Source organism: Ochlerotatus camptorhynchus, unplaced genomic scaffold, assembly GCF_037179485.1.
Source record: "Ochlerotatus camptorhynchus isolate MF236.1 unplaced genomic scaffold, CSIRO-AGI_Acam_v1.1 ptg000209l, whole genome shotgun sequence".
NCBI lineage: Eukaryota > Metazoa > Arthropoda > Insecta > Diptera > Culicidae > Ochlerotatus > Ochlerotatus camptorhynchus.
Genome location: NW_027040699.1, coordinates 1,811,690 through 1,831,415, shown reverse-complemented (window position 1 = coordinate 1,831,415; position 19,726 = coordinate 1,811,690). Strand labels below are relative to the sequence as shown.

Sequence of the window (19,726 nt, the reverse complement as noted above, 5' to 3'; positions counted from 1 at the left end):
TGTTTAAATATATTTATTTAGACTCGAATCATTTCACAGAATTATCTTTGCGACGAATGCAACGCAGTAGGCCTGGCCGTATTGATGTTTGTGTCATATCTCAGATTGAAGCATGTTACCTAAAATAAGAATCTTACAAATTGAGTGATGGTGTCCTGAGTCTTAATCCACGTGTGACTTTCCATTTTCAGTACTTTGATGTTTCACGCACAGATCATCTGGAGCTTCACGTGAGTCCTTGCATAACATACGAATCGCCGGATAAACTTTGTTGATATTTAACGACCTCACATCGTCCCCGCGTTTCAGGACAGGTAAATTATTGATATCCAAACGATACCTGTATCACCCTAACTGCTACTTGTACCTTACCAGACCGTATTTATTATGACTGTTGCACTTGTTCACCCATATTAGCGCAGACGCGTCCGCTCATGACTTGAGTCTACAAATCATCTGCAATCTGCATACCGAAACGATCGTATAAACAAATCGAATCAGCAAGCACTGCATCGATTAGTCATCAAACAACTGCGCTACATTGTACAGTGAGAGTGTGATAAGACCCAGCACATACATCAGGCCGGGCTCCGGAGAAACGATTTTTGTTTGACAGTATATAGAATGATGCATCTACCTAACTGCACCCTGTGAATTTTCACCATACTAGATCGCCATTGCATCACAGTAGTTATATCCCTTAGTGTTATCATCGGACTGTAATTGTTTGTGCCTGTGTTTAATTAGTTTCTGCTACCCTACCGAACGGTCGTAAACTATGGACACACTTTGTTCAGGTTCAGCATCGAACGGAGAGGCCCAGAGCACGTCTGCCGGCTATCAGCGATCAGTTAGTTCCGAAGCGACGACTGCATCGGAAGCAGAATTGAATAGAAATTCAAAAATCTCTTTGTGCGCTGCCTGCCCGCCTGACTTTGGATAATCCCAGTGCATGCATACAGAAAGTGATAGTGGAGTATACAATATCGTTTGAATATGAGTAGTGAATCTAAAATGGAAGGCTTACTGAATTTTCTGAAACGTGTAAGTGAAGTGCAAACATGATTCATTAAAGTGAAATCCAATGGCAATCGAATCCATTCAAAGTGTGTTATTCGTTGTATTTTTTTCTTTCAGCTTCGGCTTGAACACAGCCCAAGCGGATATACGGATTCTCGTAGCTGTAAGTAGACGTTTTGTTTATAAGAAATGTGGTTCTAATCTAGCTATAAAGATGATCTAGTATTTAGACGTTAGTTTAAAGAACACGCTTAACATAATTTTCCATTCACCGGATGTTTATATTTTCAGCTTAGAAGGGTAGTTTGCCAATTGTTGCAAAGAGGTTCAAAATACGATATGCAACCGAAGTTCTTAGGACACTTGTACATGTGATTTATGAGCGTGTGAACAAAGCGTGCGTAGATACAAATTTTCTGATATCATCGAGCTTAGTTGATTCTTGACTGGTATGAAATCATTGCAGTGCATTAGGGTGGGTCAAGTTTGTATGGCGGATTACTATCCTGTTCCCCACTACGAGTGTCATTTAAATTTTCTAGATAATATGAAGGTTTGTGTGGAAAAACGAAAGAACATATCTCGATGCCTTTTTCGAAGTGAGGTATATGCTTTTGTAAACAATGCATTTGATTGTCAATTTTAAGAAACTGGTAGGTCGCCTACGCATACTAACACCACTATCAGGAAGGGGAAAATTTAGCATGCATCGTTTACAAAAGCTAATACGTCTCTTCGAAGAAGTACTCGAGGTATCTCGATTACTTTTTCAAAGGAACGTATCTGCTTTTGTAAACGAAAAGTCAAACGTCAATTTGTCGAAATTTGAAAGGGTATGTTTCCCAACAAGATAGTGTTGCTAGTTTGAGTGGGTGTGCTAAGAGTTTCGACAAATTGACATTTGAATCTTTGTTTGCAAAAGCAGATACGTCCCTTTGAAAAAGTAATCGATATTTGTATTAATTTGCTTGTCCAAAATTCATTTAATGCACAATATTGAGTAATTTAACTTGATTGCTTGTTATACCTCGCTTTTGGTGTCGACTTCTTTATACAATGAGGAGTCATTTGATAGATAACATCTAGTGAACACTCCAAACCAGACAAAAGCTATTGAAGTGGTTGAATGCTATTTCTCACACTTAGATTTGGCTCCTTCTTTATAACATGAGCAGTTCTTCAAGAAATAAAGCTAAATATTGAACAATCCAACCTAAAATGGTCGAAAGTCCTTCCGAACTTTGTTCATTACCATTAAGTAATTTTGAGTAGTCTAGAATGGTTTGAGTTTCGAACGCATACTATAAATACCTAACCTGCCATAATTCTGCCCACTACCTAATTCCGTGCATTTCTTCACGGTTCACTGAAATCAATATTTTGTTCATGAATCCGATGTTTATTCAACTGATACATGCATGCTTGGCATACACCGTTTTGATCACGAACTGCTCATTTGTTAATAACTTTGCACACAGTTGACGAATGCAGCACACTTCGATCGAAATAAGTTACTGCAACTTGATAGTGACTGGAATAAGTTGTACACAAGTAACCACAATTATTCAGGGACAAGTGTGCTGCTAGGGAAACATAGTTCTTTTTGAAACAGTAGATATAATAGAGTTTACGCTTGTTATAGATACATAACAAAATAGATTTTATACCCCGTTCACATTACAGCGTATATCACGTGATATACGGTATCTTGCAATGAGCACTCATACATCTAGTTTTGACTGGAAATCCTATGTATGAGTGCTCATTGCAAGGCAGCCTATATTACGTGATATAGGCTGTAATGTGAACGGGGTATTAACATAGAGATAACTCTAAGACTAGAAGGTCCCGAAGAAACGTGCTCAACTTTTTGACTCAGCTCTGGTACTCTCTTCGGCCCAAAGCTAATCGATTCGCCCCTCGAAACATAAGAAAATCCACTAACCCCTCATTTTATCTGTCAAACTTTCATAGTGAATCAAAACAAACATAGTGTAGTACTAGAATTTCGACTAGAATGGGGTACGTTAATCGTTTCCTTGGGACCAATAGGCTAGTTAAGTAGTAAGCCAATTTTAAATCGTTAGTTTCGTATTGATTGTTGGTATTAATTCTAGTAATAAACTGTATTTGTTTTTGCGTTGTAAAAATTAAGTGAGAATAATGCTCGCTGTACATCTCGGACTTTGAGTGTAAAAATTCATTGGTGTTGATTCAAATGTTTGATGTGAAAAGTTATTATCAAATGAGCAGTTGGTGTGTACAACTGTGCATGCCAAGCATTGATACATGTTTAACAAATAACTTGGCGAAGAAATTTACACGAACCATACCTTAAAAACCATGATGAACTGCACCGGTGGTGCACGAAAACCGCTGTTTACGGAACTGTGCGATTCACCAAGTTTTGTAACAAAAAAAATGTTTTTTTTTTGTATTTTTACTTGATCAAATAGAAATTCGATTACCTTTATTGTTCGTGTGCTTCTTAAATTCAACTAGAATCAACAATAATATTCTAACTATATTCAATAATTAATTTTTGTTGGTTAATTAATGAACTCAATTATTATTTTGCACGTACATAGAATCGAATAGAAAATTCATTTGAAATACAAGCTTCTACTGTGTTACCTGACTTATAACGAATATACGTTGTATACGAGTACCCGAGTACGAGTTGAGGGATTTAACAAAACCCTGCTGCCGAATTGTATTTTGATTTCTCCGCCCATCTCTCCCTCTGAGTATTTCTACTTAAAATGCACATAGCAAACAAAACAGTATTTTCGGTTCAAAGTCGTTACTCTTTTTGCAATATGGCACAGATCCATTTTGAGACAGGAATGTTTTATGTATTTGGACGATTATTTAAATAGCTACCTCCATACATATAAAGTGAAATACAATAGATAATCTTATACGCGGATTAAGGACGCTGATTTTTATACCTGTGCCCCTGCCTGTGCCTAATTCCGCGTGCTGCATTTCCGAATGCTGTCATGTGGGACGAAATCAAAACAAGTGGGACATGGCTCCGCATCGTGCTCTCTTGCCGTGCGGATCTATTTGCTTTTTGCTGAAGGAAGTGTTACTGCCAGTGCTGCAAAATTTCGACAATACACGGTGATACTCAAAATTCTGCTTTGGTCACTCGTTTGAGCTAACAGTCATCGTCAAGGCAAACCATGTCAATTGTCAGTAGCATTTTAGTCAGTGACGAACATGTGCTGATTTGTTTATTAGCTAAATTTGAAATGAAATTAAATGGCTTGAGCAAAACAATTACATGGAGCCATTAAAGTGAATAAGCATCTACGTCCTGAACCGCTTGGATAACAATAATGTGTCTCAGAATGCAAGAAATTACACTTTCTGTTACCAGGTGAATCTTTGTCATTGACGAAAAAATGAATGAGATTTTGACAAAGATTTTTTTGAGGATCAAGTCTATCATTGACTATGTGAAAAACAATTTTGTCAATATCGCGCAAAAGTCTGTCAATGACAATGACAAATCTCAGCACTGGTTACTGCTACCTAAAGCTACAACAAATTTAAACAGCACTTTTCAGTGCACCAATATACCTGCAAATTTTCTACCTTGTTCGACTTTATTCCTCTTCGATCCTTGTTTCGCGATCCTTGTTACACGAAACGAAAATCAATTATTTTATTTATGTGTTTCACTTATACATTTTTGCCAAAACATGAGCCTTATACATTCCATAAGACAAACCACACAGATCCTATAAGAATGCATAAAAGGTATGTGTGACCGCTTATACATTTCATTTGACACACGATCTTCATTAACTTTTTGCAAGGCGTCTGCTTATTAGTTGACTTATACATTTTTATGAATAATCAGCAATAGAAATTTGCCAAAAGGTATAAGGAGATTTCTATCCGTGTACCCGAGGTAATCCTGCTTGGATATCGATTTGGAAAATTCCTCTTCGATCCTTTAGATTCTGGAGGTCGTTTAAAAAAAAAAAGTCTTACGCCGCGCCATGGCACATAAGCGCAAAAGAAAAGGGCAATCCCTGGATCAGATCAAAGATGAACTACTAGCAAAATTACTACACTGATAAAGTTTCAAAGATTGTTTTCATGTGTCCCACACATGAATTTGTGCAATGTGATCAACAAATGATACTTATGTGTCGGACACATACTTAATATGTGTACACATAAAAGCTATGTGTAACCACATATACTATTCATTTGACTCATATATTTCTTGTGTGCTTCTGGGTGGACTCTGTTTATGTGTCACATGAAAAACATGTGGAATTTTACATGGAAATACGTCAATAAAAATGTGTGGAATTCTATAAGTGTAGGAGTTGTGTTACTTCAAATAATCAAAGTTCCAGTTTGGCAGTTTGGCTGCACAACTTGTAGTTTTGACTGCACAACTTGTAGTTTTGACCTAGGTTTTGACAATATTTCAGTGTTTAACGATTCACTTGCTGCGAAATTGTTCTGAGATCAGCTTGCATCACTGATTTTAATCATAGTACGCCTGACGAAATGTTACTACCCTGGCTAAATGACATGTAAACAAATAACCGAACAATTACCTTAAAAAGCACTTTGAATTTCCCATATGAGTGAATACGACGTTATTTCAAATGTTCATTATGTTCTGCAGTGTTTCTTAGAAGAAATTCTAACATCCTTATTACGAATGTGAAAATCTCCATGTTTGTTTGCATTTCATTAAGGCAGGGTAGCAAAATTTTGTCACGCGTACTATGATTAAAAACAAAGTTATAACTTGCATGCAAGCTTATATCCGAAAAATTTCGTATCAAGTGAATCGTTAAATGCTGGAACATAATCAAAACTACAAGTTGTGTAGCCATGGTCAGTTCGTACCAAAGTTGTATTTCATTGTCCCCTAAGCCCCAGTGAGGGTAGTTTTGTTGTAAAAAGTGATTTTGTATGGTTTTGGCGCCGAATATGTGGAAACTTGCATGTACATTTGGGTGCAAGATGGGAAACTTTATTTTTTTTTCATGCATGCTAAGCTTTTTTCAGTGAAGTTTTTATATAGACCTTACAGACTCGATGGAAATTATGTTCGAGGTAATAATATAGTATATTGAGAGAGTTGTGAGTTATCAAAGGGAAAAAATAGCCAAAAAGCAATTTTTTTACAGAAGTTCTTTGGGCCAGGTCCTGTCTTGAGCAAATGAGCTGATTTTCTGCACAGATACTATTGAGACAGAAAGCGAATTATGGATGGGGAGAAAACATCTGAGAACATCGCTGAAAATGGGACAGTCTAGTGTCCAGCAACTTATACCCTACTGTTACATATACAATTCATACGGAGATCATCCAAGAGGATACCAAATAAATTTTCGAATAAAGTACCTCAATGTTTTGTTACGTTTAGCTGTTTTCATCATCAATAGTTTCGTCGCAAATAGTCATGCCCCATTTGTTTTGATTTCGTCCCACTGTGCAGCGTTGGCATCAATCAGAAAGCGTGGGGCTGTCCAGTTTTTTAAAGGTTTGAAACCATCATTGGTTCATAAGGACGATACAACGTAAAAGCACACATTTTTTAGCAATTCCACACTTTTGAGGAGTTCAGTTTGAAATGCAAAATGCAATATTAAAAAATATATAATTGAATTGTAGAAACTTACCACCTCCCCCCTTTACCCTTCTACACTTTTTTTTTTAAAGTTTAACCCTCCAGCGCCCATAAGAAAACTGTTAAAGTAAACTCAAGAAAAAGGGCATACAAGCTTTTTGTAAACAAACCTTCTTATGCCCTTTTCTCGCCACCCATATGACACCAACGCAAACCATCAACATCACCGGGTAGAGTAAACTTTCCCCTTCCCGATGATGTTGTTGGTTTGTGTGGGCGACCCTCGGTTGGCAAGAAAAATGCCTACAAAGTTTTGTTTACAAAAAGCATGTATGCCCTTTTCCCATGTGGCTCTTGAACTGATTTCTATTTAAACCTTGCTATTTGATAGGTTGTTAGGATAAACACGTTTTTTGAAGATGCATAAAAAAAATTACTTTTTGCTTGGACCAATTCAAGGTGACCAATCCGGTCCACTCCAAAACAAATGAGCGTGGATAAATATAGGTTTTATTTGAAACCAGTTTTATCAACATCGGATAAGAATTAGACTTTTACAGCCGAAACAAAACAGGTGTCATCTCTTAGAGCAAGATTTTTCCAGTTTAGAAAGTTCTCGTGTATTCTCAATTTGTGGGCAAAAGCATCGTGGCGAAGAGGAGGCAGGAATCAGCCATGTTTACATTTTTTAAATGGCAAACCCGGCTTCTTAGACGTCAAAATGTTTGCCTTCAGTTTTATACTGGAGTCAATTGGTAACGCATACTTGTTGTCTCTTTAAGCACTTGGACCCAGAGGTGGCAACAGTACATTTTTTGAAAAACCATCGTCCAGAGCGAAACAAAACAGCCAGCACACGGGCGGCCGTTTATAACTACATTCCAAGCGAACAGCGGAGATAGAGAATAAATAAAATCTCGCAGCCTGATTTTTCCAAACAGTTTATTGTAATGAAATTTTAGCTGCAGGCTTGCGTGTGACAGTAAATTACCAACTCCCTTATTTACGCATAATTTTAACATCAATGCTCATGAGTGGTCAGTCTTCATTCTCATCTTTTAATTCCATGCAATAAACATCAAATAAATGCAGTAATTAGCCAGAAATCAGCAAAATTCTACACGACATAAATTTATGTCGCGCGCGCCGCCGGTCTTGTCTGCTTCTTTGTGCGAAAATGTTCTGTCGCTGGCAGAAAACAGTTTAGAAATGTCATGACATTTTTGCCGCTTGCCAGTTTGTTTTTGTGTGTCGTCAAAATGGTTATCGCAAAAAGTATCAAATGTTAAGGAAAAAATGTTAAATTCCAGGACTCGTGCCACCACTGCTTGGACCTGCTTAGACTCTGACCTCATAATTATGGATCACTTCTATTTGATTAACGCGCTAGACTGACTGATCCATAATTGTGGGGTCAGTATAATCAAACTAGCCAAACTAGGCTGCTTAACAATTGTTTTTGGGTTTGCCAGCCAGATAACCTTCTAATTTGAAAGAAGAGAACCTTGTAGATGCTTGAAAAATCTCACCCTAGCGAATCTACGAAAAATCTTCTTTCAACTAGAGTCGGTGTATAATGAGTCACGCCAAGAGTGAAGCCAAGTCTACATATTGAACTGTCAAACCGGCTACCTATTGTGCAAAGTAAACAAGCATTATTAATATGGACCAACAGGTCTGTGCCATAAAAAGGGAGAGAAACAAGCATTACGATGCTATGAAAGGTCCATGAAAGGTATTGCAATTAAATATAAAATATAATCAATGAAATGATCATAAACACGCAGTGAGCATTACATTTGTCATGCGATACGTTTTGTAATGATCAGTAATGAGTATTTATACTATTTTTCGTTAAGATAAATTGACAAAATCACTAATTTAATGATGTACTACAGCCTTTACTTTTTTTTCCTCGCTAGAAGTCATTTCAAGTTGATGCAGAAGTCCTCTGTTGCCAAGTGAAAAGAAAGGAAATCTTTCGAAAACCGTGATGCGTGTTCAACTGTTTTCCTCTTGGCGTGACTCATTATACACCGACTCTACTTTCAACAACTGTCCAACTTCTGTCAAAATTGCAACATTTCAGGCATAACATTTGATAACGGCACAAAAGCATTTGTAAACAAACTTTCTAAGGCCCTTTACACGTGAATCAAAGTACGCCCACGCAAACCAATGCCACTTTCGGAAAAGTGATAGTTGCCCCTATCCGATGATATTGTTGTTTTGGTTCGCGTGTAAAGGGCCTTAGAAAGTTTGTTTACAAATGCTTTTGTGCCGTAATGAAATGTTATGCCTGATTTTTACTTTGATATTTCAATTATTACTGAAAATCAGTAAAGATTTCAGATACCATTTTTACTCATGTTTTCAGCAATCCAAAATTTTGTCATTTAGCAGCATTTTGCTGAATAGACTCAGTAAATTGATATTTTTCTTACTAGCAGCATGCAGCTTCTGAAGAAGATTGTTGATACAAATACACAAATAATTAAGAGTCACCGACAAGATCACCTGGCTCTTTGCCATTTATATTTTATTAGATAGGGTTAACTACCCCATTTCCGGCCTATTAAGCACAACCCGCATTTAGTCTTTCTTAATCTAGCGCAGTTTAGCACAAAACGGAATGTTATTATTACTGATGGCTTTCAAATTTATTTACCTTTCCGTATGTACCGTAAGATTTGATAAAGAGAAACCAATCGTTGAAATATTGTCTGTGTATTGCATTGAAACGCCATTGAAACGCCAATGAATTCACTTCGGCCTATCGGATGACGATAAAAATTGATTCGGTCGGAGTGTTTCTTTTGTTTTTGGGAATAATGGGTGCAAACCTTCTTATCACGCGTTCTCATCGAGGGGGGCGACACATCTAAATCGGAATTCTAGATTCTCAACAAATCTCACACTAGCGAATCAATCTTCGAAAAATCTTCTTCCATTTCTCGCATCTACTTTCATTGCACATCATCTTTTTGCAGGAAATCTTCAGAATCGTTATCAATCTTCTTTCTATCTACTCAGCGTCCGCGCAGCTTACCACAGCAAAACACAATTTTTCCTGCATCGTCGATAGAGTCACCCCCCTCGGTTCTCATTGACTTCGTTCCGTAGCTTATTCATTAAAGTATCGTACCAAACGCATAATTGACTTGTTAACTCTGAAATCATGGATTTATTTGAAGTTTTCTGCTCGATAGGTCCAAAATGGGCGATTAGGCCGAAGTGGTTCTCTACCCTACAACCAGTGTATTTACCGAGTTATTTACCAAAATTATTTTAATTAGGGTTTTTGATCTAATTTCCGTCCTACTAAGGACATCCCGCACTTTACCACGCTTTTTGGAAAGCGTTTGAACAAAACATGGAATGTTTTCATCAAAGATAACTTTTAAATTTATCCACCTTTCCATACGTACCGTTGGATTTGATAAAGAGTCAAACAATGTTGAGATATTATTTAAAATCTAACACTGCTTCTTGCTTCTAAATTCGTCCTACGCGTTTCAATTCCGTCCAAACGCATTGAAACGCCATTAGATTTTCTTCGTCCTACAGATAAACGGAGAAAAAGGGGATGCGCTAGGAGCGCTTCTTTTGTTTTGAGAACAATGAGCGTAAATATGCATACACTGCGCTCTAATAGGATTTATGTCGTAGCTAATGAACTAACGCATCGGAAGAAACGTATTATTGTTTTGTGCATGGTGAAATCATTGATATTATTGATGATTTCTGCTCGATAGAACGGAAATGGGCGATTACGACGAAGTAGCGCTCTTCCCTATTTCCTCCTTCTCTTACGTAGACGGTGGTGCGTACGTACTTGCGACTGTGACGCTAACAGTTTGACAGTTCATTACCGGATGTCCAGCAAACCGTTGTTAGCTGTATTTTTCGGTAAAAAAATATCGTTTACTGTCTTTCAGTAAAGCATTGCTTTGCTGATCATGATCCAGCAATCCGTTTTACTGAAATCTAAATCTCAAATTTGGTGTGTACGTCTTTGCGGACTATACTGGGGTGCAAATTAAAAAAAAAATGTGACTAAATAGTGTTAGGTTTTGAACGCTTGTAACTTTGTCATTTATAGATGTAATTCCAGTTGTCCCACAGCTGTCTACAGCAGCAGTCGAATTTTTATTTCGGTGTGAACCACGCGATAGCCTGTTTTTGAGACTCGCTATTATATAGTTGTTCTTTGTTCGTTGCTATCAGTTTGTGCCTTTTGTTGCTACGGTGCAAGATGTGTGAAGTAAAAAACACCATCAAGTTTAGCTTCAGCCATTATGATGCTAAACCTAACATCGGAGAGATTGTAAATTTCGCCAAAGCACTCGACGCGGATCCGGCTGAAATGGAAGCTGTTTATCGCATTGGTGAGGAAAGGGGAGTCGATGAAGCGATGCTCCATGCTCTGACATACAATTCGGAGGATTTAATCTTCCATTATGCGAATGGAACGACGGCAAAGGTACGCATGTCGCATGCTGGTGAATTTATCCAGTATGTGCGTGTATATGACTTGCCACCAGAGGTACCGGACAACGAGCTGGATAAAGTGCTGGGGAAATATGGAAAAATTAAACGCATCGTCCGGGAGAAATTTCCATCTGATCTGTGCTTTGAGGTTTATACAGGGATACGCGGTATATATATGGATGTGAAGAAGGAAATCCCCATGTCATTGTATTTCTTCAACCGCAAAGGAAATATATTTTATGATGGCAACAAAGATAAATGTTTTATGTGCAAGGCGGACGGACACCGGAAGCTTTCCTGTCCCAAGCAGAAGGCTCGGAAGGAACCGGAGAAGCAACTAAAGGAAAAAAGGAAAGCAAAGTGAAAGAAAACAAAACAGCAGCAGTACGTATGCTGGTGTAGTGGTGGAAGGTGCGTCGTTTGTCATTAGCGACCAGGAAACGGACACGGGGTTGGAGATGTTGAATGAAGATAACGAAATGGACGTGACGACCCCGACGACCGACGAGAGTAGCGGAAAGCATGCAACGGGAAACGATGTTCAGATGCAGCAGCAGCGATCACGTTTCGGGTTCAACGAAAATGAGGAACAAATTCGGGAAAGAAAGAAGTTGCGTGCACGGGAGAAGATCGCTTTGTCGCCGCTTCGATCGCCACCCAGGAAAATCCTTTAATAATATGCATTTGTATATCTTTTGTTTGTATTTTGAGTACCAAAATTGGTATTCCATGTTACTCGGCTCCGCTAAGTTATTCTTTTAGCATTTGAGCCTGCCAAATAAACAAAATGAAAAAAAAACCAAATACACCAATCGATAAGAAATAACTCTACTCTCCTGAAATAAATACTTTTCCATTTTTTCATAAAAAAATAACCTTTGAAAAAGTACAAATGATAATTGTATCACTGTTTTCAAGAAATACACGTTTCCCCCACAGCCAGTCGTCACAATCCTGAATACTGCAAACTCAGCCGATTTTATTTTTCAAGTGAGCTAGAAAACATCTTGAAAATCTTCCGAAGTTTCAAATTGTTTTGCCGAAACAGCTCATGAAATTGTATATACATGCTGTCAAATGCACTCTTGGCTCCTCCTCCTCTGCTCCAGAAATAACGTATACATGGTGATGGGAGTGCACCTGCCCACAAAGCTCCCATGACTCTTATAAAGTTTGATTACATTCTTGTTTCAGCAACCCAGTTTTGGCATTATTAATATCAAATAAAAACACTTTTTCGAGCATCACGCTCGATGATTTACACTATCCGCCTACTAAGGTTGATGTTTCAACAGTTTCATTATCATAATTCTTAATTTGCTTTCTGTAGGTGGCAGTGACGTCGCCTTAACCTCAATCTACCTGTGTACCAACTTTCAAAACATAAACTATTATCAAAATATTGCTTGCAATGGATAGATATCGAGTTATTTAGAAGATTAAGTGTATTTTTCAACTGATACGAGTACGAATATGGCATTAAATCTGTTTTTGAAAGTTGGTGCACGGGTAAAAAGTGAGGTTACGCGACGCCACTGGTAGGTGGAAACACCTTTACATGTGGTTCAAACAGTAACTATCTACGTGACTTCTGAGCTCTTTTGAATGTTTGGCTCCCATTTGACAGTTTGAATCGGCTCCCAGATGATAAGCATTTTGAGGTAGTTCGCAGTACTCAGTCATAATCGAGTACCACTTTGTTGCACATCGTTCTGCTTGAACCTGAAAAGGTATAAAAAAGCGCTGCTTTCGTGCCTCTGCTTATTTTCGCATCGGACGGCGTGGTACCAGCAGCAAGTCAGTGGTAAAAGGTGGAGTTTTTCCCTCTGCCGTCGTGCATTCGTCATTTGTGGAGAGTCGACCGGATGATATCGGACAGGTGTGGGATGAACTTTAAGTTAAGAACGATGTCGTACCGAAGCTCATTTTCGCATCGGAGAACGTAGTGGAGATCGAACAATCGTTCCTTCTCAGGACCACAAATTTTTACAGAAAGAGTTATTCCTGGGATAAATCGGCGGTATTGAGACTTACGTTCAAATATTACGAACCGCAAAAAATGTTACTTTTACAATACAGCTTTGGGTTTTCGCTCAATACTCCTATGCGTCTAGACAGAGGCGTTGCGTGCCTCATTTGTTTACCTGTGCACCAAACTTTGTTCGTTATAGTTTACCACCACATATTACTTTTTGTTTTATTTTTCAATGCTCCACGAATTCGAGGGACATATTCTCAATTACTATATTAATCACTACCTAACGTAACATTTGAAGGACCTATCATCTTGTGTAAACAAAACTTGTATGGCCCTTTTCTCGCTAACCAAAGTAGGAAGAATTGCAAAACTTAACTATGGATCTAAGATTGGGCCCATCGCTAAAAATCTGTTATTTATCAATTTTATCTAGATGAACGCGTCATTGGGACGGTACTAATGGATATGTTTGGTCGCTATTGAAATTTAGTCGATTGTTGAATTTATGTATGAGCCAAGGTCGAAAATTTAAGAGCCACACTATAAAATAGTGTATTCATGGTCACTTGTGGTCTGAAGTAAAGAAGTACAGCTAAAATGTGACCGTAAAATCTATGAAAATCTAAACGCATTTTGTTTTAAATTATTTACACCTGTGTCGTGCACAGTTTGTACATGTGGACACGACGCCACTGCGTCTAGACTACTATGCGTCGTGACCATGTTACAGTCGCTATAAATCGATGGAGACGCTAAAAAACGATTTTTGGACCACCCTTATATGGAAATGGTCACCCTAATGACAAAATAAAAAATACGGGTCTAATATTTTGCGATAAGGAACAAAACTACCAATTTTTACGAAATTCTGAGAACCACTGTATCGTTTTTCTATGGAATGGCTGAATATATTTAGCAGCAAAAATACTCCCGTAGTTCTACATCAACAATGCGGTCGTGCTTTGGACACAACCGTTACCTTTGTTTTAAATTAAGGATCTTCCTACTAGAAAATAACATGCGTTCTCTTAATTGAATCGATCCACAGCACATGTTACTCCAAGACCGAGAGATTATCGATCCCCGAATGTCGCTTCATCGCCCAAAACTAATAAAGTAAAACCAGTTGGAGGTAATTCTGAAACACACAAAAATCCTCCAAAAACATACAAATACACAACGAACAACAAGAAACCAAAAGCGGAGAAAGATATAAAATCAGATAGTAATCCTGAAACACCCAAAAAACCTCCAACTAAACACAAATACACAACTAACAGCAAGAAACCAACAGCGGACAAAGATGAGCCCAAAACAGTCAACGACCAACCTGTGCCTGAAAGTTCGAAGAAGCACCGCCACTCTTTTGACCGACAATGGGATATCCGTCCAGTTTGTACGATCGTTCGGCTGCCTCGTCATTTGGAGGTGTTCGATCCGATCAAAGATTGTCCTATCTGCCAGGAACAATTTCGATCGGAACGAGTCTTCCGTAGTCACCTCGCAAGCGCACATGGAAGCAGCAGTTTCCAGCTTGAAACTTTACTAAGCTTCGATCCTCGCAACGAACGGATCGAACATCAGGTGTTTAAACTGGACATGAAACAACTACCACGAGCGGTGCCTACATTTATGATAAAGATTACGAATAAGGCCACCGTACCCGTACTGCTGAACTCGATCTACGTCTTTGACGGGAACGTCAAGCTTATATCGGTATTTTCCGGGAATCAAGTACTGCGAATGGTTCCCGGCTATTGCTTCGAAGAGGAGGTGACACTCGACGATTTGGTGCTGGTCGAGGGTCGAATCTATTCGTTGACTATCTCCGCAACTCCCGTTGTTCTCGACCGAGACTTCGATCGCCAGGTTGTCGAACAGTATCATTTCACTGAGAAGGCGGCCACATCCGTAGGAAAAAGGTTTGTATATGATGAGGAGGATAATGTCTAGATGGGTAGATTTATTGAGATTGCAAACTTTTTTCAGGACCCCCATCAAGCTAAGCAAACTGCCACGGTTTGAAATTCCCAGATCGGTTGTAATTCTCTACAAAAGTAACTTCAAAACCAATGATTCCTATACAGCCCAGGAGAAGGATTTGAACGATCTTGTTGATTTGTCCCAGAAAGAACACATGCTCACGCTAACCAGGTACACGAAACAGATTCACATGCTCAATTTGTTCGAGGCTCAACATCTGCTACAGGAGTTTTTCGATTATACCATTCTGAATCCGGTCCTGACCACGACGGAAAATTCTCGACTCTACAGTGTATCGGTAAGTAGCAATATTAATCCTAGGGAATAAAAGTCGAATAGAAATTACGGGTGAAATTACTACAGTGAAAGAGAAAATGTGTTAACAAACGTTACTTACTTTTCAGATCGATCAATTCAAAAAGCGACCATCGCTTCTGAACGAAGAAGTGAAGGTCAAATTTATCACGGAAGGCAAATGTAAGATGAAAAAAACGTACGGAGTGGTTGACAAGGTGACTGCTACGAACGTTATTTTTCTGATGCAGGAGTTGATCGACGTCAAGAATGTCAACAAAGTGATGTTCATTCTGAATCGATCCTCGTTTCAACTTGAGAAAAACGCTCTAGGCCTATTGAGCACATCTTTGATCCAGAACATTTGCTTTCCGACTGCTGTCACGGCTACTGGCAGTCCACTGGAGAGCATCTCCGAGTAAGTTTTAGAGGTTGTAGAGGGCATCTCAACAGATCGTCTGAATGTCTTGATCTTTGCAGTTTCCAATGGCTCCGGAAGAGTATAGCAACCAACAAGGAACAGATGGTAGCTATTCGGAACATTGTCAATCAGACTTCATTTCCAGCACCGTACATTCTGTTTGGACCCCCGGGAACGGGTAAGACGTCAACACTTGTGGAAGCCATCGGACAAATCTACAAACTTCGGCCAACAGCGAACATACTAGTGGCTGCTCCGTCAAACTTTGCCGCCAACGCGTTGACCAGTCGTCTGTTGGACGTCATTCCCGACGAGAATATCTTTCGATTTTTTGCCTTCTCATGCATGCGTAAGCTAAAGGATATCGATTGGAATGTCATCGAAGTTTCGAATATAGCCGGACAGGTGTACAGCAATCTTTGCTACGAAGACATCTACATGTGCCGAGTGGTCGTAGCTACTCTAACCATGGCCGGCAGACTAGTGCAAGCGGATATTGTGAAGAAGCACTTCAGCTACGTTATCATCGACGAATGTGGCAGCGCCAAAGAGATTTCCGCACTGATGCCGATCGCCGGACTTGCAACGAATGGAAATGAAATTCACGCCAGCATCGTATTGGCCGGAGACCCGAAACAACTGGGACCGGTAATACAGTACGATTTCCTCAAACAAACTGTCCATGGTATTTCCATGCTTGAGCGTATGATGAACCTTCCATTGTACTCGAAAGATCCCATAACGAAGGAGTACAATTCACGGGCCATCACGCAACTTCGTGACAATTATAGGTCACACGACAAGTTGCTGCAATTTTGTAACAACCAATTCTACGATGGACTACTTCGGGCAAAGGCTCCAGCCGAAATCAAATCATTGGCCGTTGGATGGTATCGTTTGCCTAATCGACGCTGTCCACTTATCTTTTATCCAGTCGTTGGCAAAATGAAGCAGGATAAAAACACTTTCAGTATGTTTAACGAGACGGAAGCCCGTCAGGTCATGTTCTATGTAGGTGATCTCTTGCAAAATGGAGTCAACGGGAAGCCGATACAGCAATCTGATATCGGCATTGTGTCGCCCTATGCAAAACAAGTGCTGTTTTTGAAACAGTTCTGCCGATCGAAAAAATGGACTGATATAGACATTGGCTCCGCGGAGCAGTATCAAGGAAGGGAGAAAGCCATCATCATCATTTCTACCGTCCGATCCGGTTCCGATAACGTTGGATTTCTGTCCGATGTCAAGAGACTGAACGTAACACTCACTAGGGCGCGGTCACTCATGATAGTGGTTGGCAATCCGGAAACACTAGGGCAGGATCCGACGTGGAAGCAGTTTATTGAATTTTGCCGGCAAAATGGAGCCATTGCTCAACCGAAAGGTCCGAAAAGCTCTAAGACACCTAACACAAAAAAGACGACTCAACTGGAGGAGCAATCGGATAAAGCAATCATATCCAAAGCCTCTAAACCGTTGAATAGAAATGGAAACCAGCGACAAAAATCGAAACCCGCGCCAATTATACCTTTGCGTCCAAGGGTATCAGAGGGTGTCTCTTGGAGCGACAATAGAGACCAAATTCAGGAAATGATTAATAGATTTTACAATAATTCATTGGAATAGTACTAAAATCATCGACAAACCGAACTGAGTAGACAAGTGCACGATCTGAATTTTTCTACGGCATTTGGTAGTTTGAGTTAGTATGTTTATGAACAACTGAGATAAATGCACGATCCCTTCTATCACCTCAACTTTTTCGTCCCGCAATTTTCACCGACACTCTTTCGTAAGCAAACATCCCAAGAGATTCTTTACATATTTATAAACATCTGACTTAAGGTAATTTGTTTAGCAATTCAAACTACCGTTAGATCATACGATTGTATTGTCACCAAAATTTCCCTTGCTTATTTTCATCTTATATGCACAATTTCAAACTGCCGTATTCAATCGCAACTATCAGTTCTGTACTTTCATCACTTGCTCTAGCTAAAAAATTCACCTAAAGTCAGATATTGATATTAATCGATCGATTCTCTTCATCGGTTTTCTCTTTGAATTACTAATATTGTAATAAAATACTGGAGAATTCGACAGTGAACATGCATAACTGCAATGATCGATTCTCTTCGTCGATTTTCTCTTTCGTTACAAATTCGCTTGGATTAACATTTTTCGGTGCGTTTACTGTTCCTTTTGATAGCAGTGTTACAGCAGTGTTTTGGACAAATTTCTGAAAATTGTTTGCCTTAGCTGCAACATTTTAAAGAGAAAATCAACCATCGCAGTTAGGCGCTTATTGATACTCACTGTCGAATAATTTATCCAATACATTTCCAATCAATCAATTGGTTGTGTAAATGGTTGTATTGGCTAGCAAAAGCAAGAACCGAGAAATGTTAATCCAGCAAAATTGTCAACAAAAGAGAAGATGCAGAAAATCGATCATTGCAGTTAGGCCCTTATGATTCAGATTGTGCACTAACCTATCATCATAAAACCTACACTACCCACAATCGCATATCACTCCCATATTTGCTTGATTTCATTTAAATTTCTTATCGCGGGCCACGGCACTCTATCGATACGTGTCCTACTGTGCATAAAAGCATAACAATCACATCTTTGCTTGTTTTCTTATTCTAATTGGAGTGTTATGCGTTTATGGTTAGTCTGAATAATACATCGCAGAAAACGTTCAGCTAAGCCATGAACACGTGTGCATAGATCATTGATTAAACCCCACTTTTTGACAGGTCAGGGAGCTTGTTTACAAGGTGTTGGAATTGAATCGAAAGAACGAAATTTTACGTTGTCGTTTTACGCTTCTTGTAGTACCATTGAACGCTATTGAATATTTTTGAAATCGTTAAACCGGTTCCGGATATATGACCGGAACAAGTTCTGGTGGGTATGGGTCTGGAGACTAGCAGAAGGGATCTGAATTATACCAAAACTATAATGCGACGCATCGAACTTCATCAAAATTAAAAAAAACAAGGTCCCTTATTATGGGTGTCACTTCACGGCGAATACGAAGTGAAGTAACAACTTTTCACTCTCGGTGAACTGATTCTCATTTGCCCGGGAATTATTATTATTATTATTATTTAGCTTTATTTAGGAGGCTTTCAGCCTTAGGCTGGTTCGCCTCCAGGTTTGCCCGGGAATCACTTCACCATGCATGACAGCTTATCACATCATTTCGTCTTCACCGTGACGTGACGTGATTCCCGTAATAAGGGGGAAGATCAATGAAAGCCAAAGTCACAGCCCAGGGCCACAACCCATCATACGACACATCAAATTACATGGGAATTCTAAAACAAGATCAATGGCATCCAAATCGATTGTCCAGGAGTAAGTGGTCAGTATCTGGTTATGACCAAAACCCGTCATGCGACACATAAAATAACATCAGAATTCAAAATTAAGACCAATGACAACCATACTAAGTGCTCATCACATCAGATCATGTTCAGGAATCCAGGATCAGGATACACCGAGGGGGGCGACATCTCAATTCTAAATGCTCAAAAAATCTCACACTAGCGAATAAATCTTCGAAAAATCTTCTTTCATTTCTCGCATCTACTTGCAGCGCGCATCATCTTTTTGCAGGAAATCTTCAAAATCGTGATAAAATTTCTATCTACTCACCGTACGCGCAGCTAGCCACAGCAAAACACAATATTTCGTGCATCGTAGATAGAGTCGTCCCCCTCGGGATGCACCCAGGGAAGTTGCTCAAAGTTTGATTTACTTAGAAGGGTCAGATCTCACCATAGGTGGCTAAATTTAAGTTTTTAGATTGTGTTCGAAGTGATTTTGAAACTCTTGTAACATTTGCACTTTAGGATGTTAAATTCAATCCTGATCATTTTTAGAGCATAAACACTCATAGCGTCGTTACTGAACAAAG

General features: G+C 39.1%; 1 protein-coding gene across 1 annotated transcript; it reads left to right on the top strand.

Annotated features, from left to right (window-relative positions):
* The first annotated feature begins 782 nt into the window (after nt 1-782).
* LOC135703150 (putative helicase MOV-10) lies at nt 783-18,913 on the top strand. Its single transcript, XM_065224255.1, has 6 exons — nt 783-1,044; nt 1,138-1,183; nt 14,149-15,022; nt 15,090-15,381; nt 15,488-15,795; nt 15,858-18,913. Exons 1-6 carry the CDS (start codon nt 997-999, stop codon nt 17,422-17,424), a joined length of 3,135 nt encoding a protein of 1,044 aa, XP_065080327.1. The 5' UTR covers nt 783-996; the 3' UTR covers nt 17,425-18,913.
* The last annotated feature ends 813 nt before the right edge of the window (nt 18,914-19,726 follow it).

Bases quoted from the DNA above. Each gene is read 5' to 3' on its own strand.
- LOC135703150 (XM_065224255.1), top strand. From the start codon at position 997: ATGAGTAGTGAATCTAAAATGGAAGGCTTACTGAATTTTCTGAAACGT. The intron at 1,045-1,137 runs GTAAGTGAAGTG...TTTTTCTTTCAG, and splicing joins TACTGAATTTTCTGAAACGT to CTTCGGCTTGAACACAGCCC. The intron at 15,023-15,089 runs GTTTGTATATGA...AACTTTTTTCAG, and splicing joins GCCACATCCGTAGGAAAAAG to GACCCCCATCAAGCTAAGCA.